This window comes from Sinocyclocheilus anshuiensis, unplaced genomic scaffold (genome assembly GCF_001515605.1).
Source record: "Sinocyclocheilus anshuiensis isolate Anshui unplaced genomic scaffold, SAMN03320099.WGS_v1.1 scaffold2306, whole genome shotgun sequence".
Classification (NCBI taxonomy): Eukaryota; Metazoa; Chordata; class Actinopteri; order Cypriniformes; family Cyprinidae; genus Sinocyclocheilus; species Sinocyclocheilus anshuiensis.
In genome coordinates this window covers 132,293-136,885 of record NW_015558669.1, presented here as the reverse complement: position 1 = coordinate 136,885, position 4,593 = coordinate 132,293, and the positions used below count along the sequence as shown (strand labels likewise).

At 38.0% G+C, this 4,593-nt stretch overlaps 1 protein-coding gene across 1 annotated transcript in view; it reads right to left on the bottom strand.

The window, feature by feature from the left end:
• The window catches only part of mthfsd (methenyltetrahydrofolate synthetase domain containing), a gene marked incomplete at its 3' end in the record, with an annotated part of 37,227 nt that extends 33,395 nt beyond the window's left edge, over window positions 1–3,832 (bottom strand). The window contains exons 1-2 of the mRNA XM_016477423.1: window positions 3,696–3,832; window positions 3,495–3,598 (exon numbers count right to left, since the gene is read on the bottom strand). Of these exons, the coding sequence (XP_016332909.1) occupies window positions 3,495–3,598; window positions 3,696–3,822 (231 nt within the window). The remainder of the gene's footprint in view (window positions 1–3,494; window positions 3,599–3,695) is intronic.
• Between the last annotated feature and the right edge of the window lie 761 nt (window positions 3,833–4,593).

The window sequence follows — 4,593 nt, the reverse complement described above, 5'->3', positions numbered from 1 at the left end:
ATTATTGTAGCCCAGTTTGTGCTGATTACAGTGTTATTAAACTTTAGACATTCAAATGTTTGTAAGCAACTGAAAAAAGCACAAATGTCAGGGCATGTCAAAACCTTTCCAGGCCCCAAAACACCCTTGGACCCCAGAGGGTTAATAAACAAACTCCAGCTTGTCCAAAATGCAGCAGCTAGAGTTGTTACTAGAACCAGGAAGTATGACCATATTAGCCCGGTTTCCGAGGTCACCGTAGCCACCAGATCCAGTCTGTATCCAGATCAGATGGTCACTGCAGTCACCTGGATCCAGTATGACATCACAGGAGGTGCCTTAAAGGTACATAACAAATTAGGTGGCCGTTACAAGTCTCAGAGGTTGCGGGTCATTTCATTCACTACAAATGTTAACAATTACAAAGGGGGTTTTCACACAAACACGCACATACAGATTTGATAAATTTATTTCTTAATTGCAGTGACTGCTCTAAAATACGAAGCACCAATGCTTTAAGATTAACTGATTTTTTCCCCAAGGCATTGTTAGATGCCAGTGTTTCCTGTCATAGCTGTGAAAATATTTGATTTTAAAAGCAGTATCATAGCTATCAAACTATTTCTTGTTATAATTTTAAACCTGTATTTAACCAGAATGATCAGAATTTAACCAGAATTAGATTGATCTCAAAGTAAAAAAGGTGCTTAAGTCTGATTTTGTAGTGGCTGTGCTTTAAAATTAAATTAAAGAAGATCTGCATATTTATTTATATATTTATTCATTAAGCAGAAGATTACTGCTACCTAGTTGAAAACAAACACTTATAAATGAACATGACATGACATTACCACTATGACCAGTACATGGCTGCAGAGGATCACTTGATTCATGTATTCACTTGCCGTTTCCACTCCCATATGTATAGTTAATCAAAGGGTGAGCGATTTATGTAGTTACTTGAATTGAAATAGTTACACTACTTATTACATTTTAAATAGGGTAACCTGTAAACTGTAACCTATTACATTTACAAAGTAACCTTCCCAGCACTGCCTAACAGTAACCGTCAGAAAATTTTCTGGAAGTCAATGGTGAAAAAAGTGTCAAAGATGCGACCCCCCCTCTCCCAATTTTTCATGCCACAGCAAAAATCAAGCGTTGTATAATATCCCCATGAACTCCTGATGGCCATATATTGGTCACACTGTAGTTAAGCAGTTATAAAACATAAAAGATGTATGTTCTTTTTTTTTCAAAATTATGCATATTTTTGTACGTATTCGCACAAAATGTAAACATGATGTAAAATTCACATTAAAGAAGATCTGCATATTTATTTATATATTTATTCATTAAGCAGAAGATTACTGCTACCTAGTTGAATAATGAAAGGGTGAGCGATTTATGTAGTTACTTGATAATAATATTTTGAGCTCATTTAAAATTCTAAACAACAACAACAAAAAAGCTTCTTTGTTTATATTTTGATTATTTATAAACTTTTATTAAAGAAATGTGTAAAATGTTGCTCATCAGAATCATGGGTTCGATCGAAAAATGTAGGCCTGTATGTTAAATGCAGTGCAGTTTTCTCTGGATAAAAGTAGCCTATATAAATGTAAGAGCCCTTGAGCAGATCAGATAAGACCAAATGAATGAATGAATGAATGAATGAATAGTAGGCTAATAATAATAATAATAATAATGATGATGATAACCAAAAAATAATAATAATAATTAATGTGTTATTTTCTTTCCTTTAAGTAAGCGTGCATTAAACGATTCAAAGGTTATCAGAATTAAAAGTTAAATCTGTCATTGCAGCTTTTTGAAGTGTGAATTTTGTTTGGAAGGATGAAATGATAGTAGGCTACATTTTCGTCAGTTATTTTATCGGTTATTAAATCAGATACATAGAAGCACAGTAAAATTACATTTATTTGAATGCATTTGTGAGAGCGCGATTACGTGTAAATTAGTCCTGCCTGTCTGTGCAACGTCTCTCTAGTAATAGTGGAGCTGTGGATTTTGATTACTTCAAAACACAAATAAATTTTCGGTATAATTTTTCTGTTTCTAAGCTTGTTTATTGCCAAATCACAGGGCAGCGTTGACAATATTTTTTGTTTCTGTGTGTGAGTGATCCGTTATGTGTCTGTACATGTGTGCGTGCAGTACAATCCTTGTAGGCAGAACTAGTTTAGAACGGCTATAGTTATGGCATTAATTGTGCTAGTGATTGAGCGGTAGTGGAGCACTCTGAGAGCGAGCGAAAACCAGAATTCTCCGACTTTCAAAAGATCCCCGCTTCAGTTAAAATCACGCTGCTCCCCTCTCAATGCACTTCGATCCCATACGCTGCTTTGGGGTGGCAACTGGGGTGGCAAAGCTCATTTTAAGGGTGGCAGTTGCCACCCCGTGCCACCCTTGTGGACACGCCACTGACTACAATCAAATAAAGAAATCAAGTGACAGTTACCAAAGTATTTCTATGAGAAAATAACGGCAACACAACGTGAAAATAGCGTTCATCAAATGAGACATCAGCTAGTTTCTTTAGAAAATGTACCATGTTTTTACTATAGTAAATATAGTTTAATAGCGTTTGTAATTAAACTATAGCCACACATTTACATTGTCTGAGAGTCTATGAAATGTACTTTAATATCATAAACCATAAAATGTAGTCAGCTTTCTTCTACTATGGTTCATTTTCATAATAGGGCCTAGGTAAACACAGGTCAAAGTTAACACGTTCGCGTTTGCTTGATTCGGCCAGCTGCACATGTGACGCCGAAAGTAAAATCCTGTCAATCCAGAAACCTGCGGCTGAACCAGTGAAGTTCGGTAGCTTAGTGGTTCAATTACTGGCGTCTTATACTGGCAGACTTTTTTGTTTATTTTCCGTACTTAAACTGCTACGGGCGATCATACCAATAATTTGTAATCTTTACAAGAATATCAAAATCATGTAATGAGCAAGTGTGCATTTATTAGACAGCTTAATATCACGTCAGCTTGTGCTTTCAGAATCGGCGAATCTGCCGCGGGCGTTCCATCACATCAGCACCGGAGACCTGAACCAAGTTGGTCACCAGATAACACGGTCACCAGTTAAACCGAAACACGGGCACTCGAATAATTGGCGCGCCACAAATATTCACCTGGGTACACGATTCAAGTCAAAATAAACTATGAGAAGAGTGGAAAATAATTTAGTATATAATAAAAGTGTTTTCTTGACATTTTTTCAAGGCACATCTTTTTTTATGTGATCACATTAAAGCGCATCTGCTAAAATTCGAGTAAAACTGCTTAGGCTACATTTTATATTTTATCCTGGGATAAATCTGGGGTGGCAATGCTTTTTCTTAGATCCTCCCCTGTCTGGAGCCATGAAATAGCACCTACCTGTCGCTGAGAAATATTTACTGGAGTGTAAATTTAAAAAAAAAATGTTTCAACTAGCCCCGATCTGCTCCATGGGCTGCCTTTGTTGACCTTACGGATACCTTGAAATTGGGAATTCTGTTGTGCACAGGTCGAGGGAAACTGGCCAGGTTTTTCACTTCAATGTAGTTCCATACTTTATGGCGTATATCCCATTTAGTATCTCCTAAATGTTAAAACAACAAGTCACGAGTTAAAGACAAACCTGAAGTCAAGTAAAGAACACAACAACATTAAATAAAATAAGACAAGAAAAGAAAAACCTTGATTCATTTTTATGACTGACTCCATTATGCGGAAGAGTTCACAGTTCTTTTCTTGATTAGGCTTGTGTATGAGATTAGCAAAATCTGCGCAGAATCGATCACTGGTGATCACCGCGAGATGCATGCCGGTTAGAAAAGTGTCTGGCTGCGTCCGAAACCGCCTACTCAATGAGTAGGTACTTAATTTCATTAAGTACTTACTTAACGAGCTCTAAAAGAGTAGAGCTGCGTCCGAAATCGCATACTTCCATACTATATAGTAGGCGAGAAACAGTATGCGAGGCGAGTAGTATGTCCGAATTAACATGATGGACTGTCGTGGAAGCCGGAGGTTTGGACGGAGGTCAGATCCATCTTTGAAATACAATCGAAGAATTAGCACAGCAGCATGCAGGCGGCAGTCAGTTGTAGGGCTCACAGTCTGTAAATGTGTGCCCTCCTGGGATAGAAAAGTATCCATCGGCGAGCACTCAAGAAGCTGGGCAGAAGCAGTAGGACATCCGGGAACTTCTCGACTACTCTTTTGTGAATACTGAGGTTTCGGACATACTTGTTCGCTCGCCTACTGCTTTTCCCCTACTATATAGTAGAGAAGTAGGCGGTTTCGGACGCACTTTAAGTAGACGCGTATCCGAATCTCACGAGAATTAGTACGTCACCCAGGTAATTCTCGCCTACTCTTTTATAAATACTAAGGATTCGGACATACTTATTCGCTCGCCTACTGCTTTTCGCCTACTATATAGTAGAGAAGTAGGCAGTTTCGGACGCACTTTAAGTAGATGCGTGTCCGAATCTCGCGAGAATTAGTACGTCACCAAGGTAATTCTCGCCTACTGTTTTATGAATACTAAGGATTCGGACATACTTATTCGCTCGGCTACTGCTTTTCCCC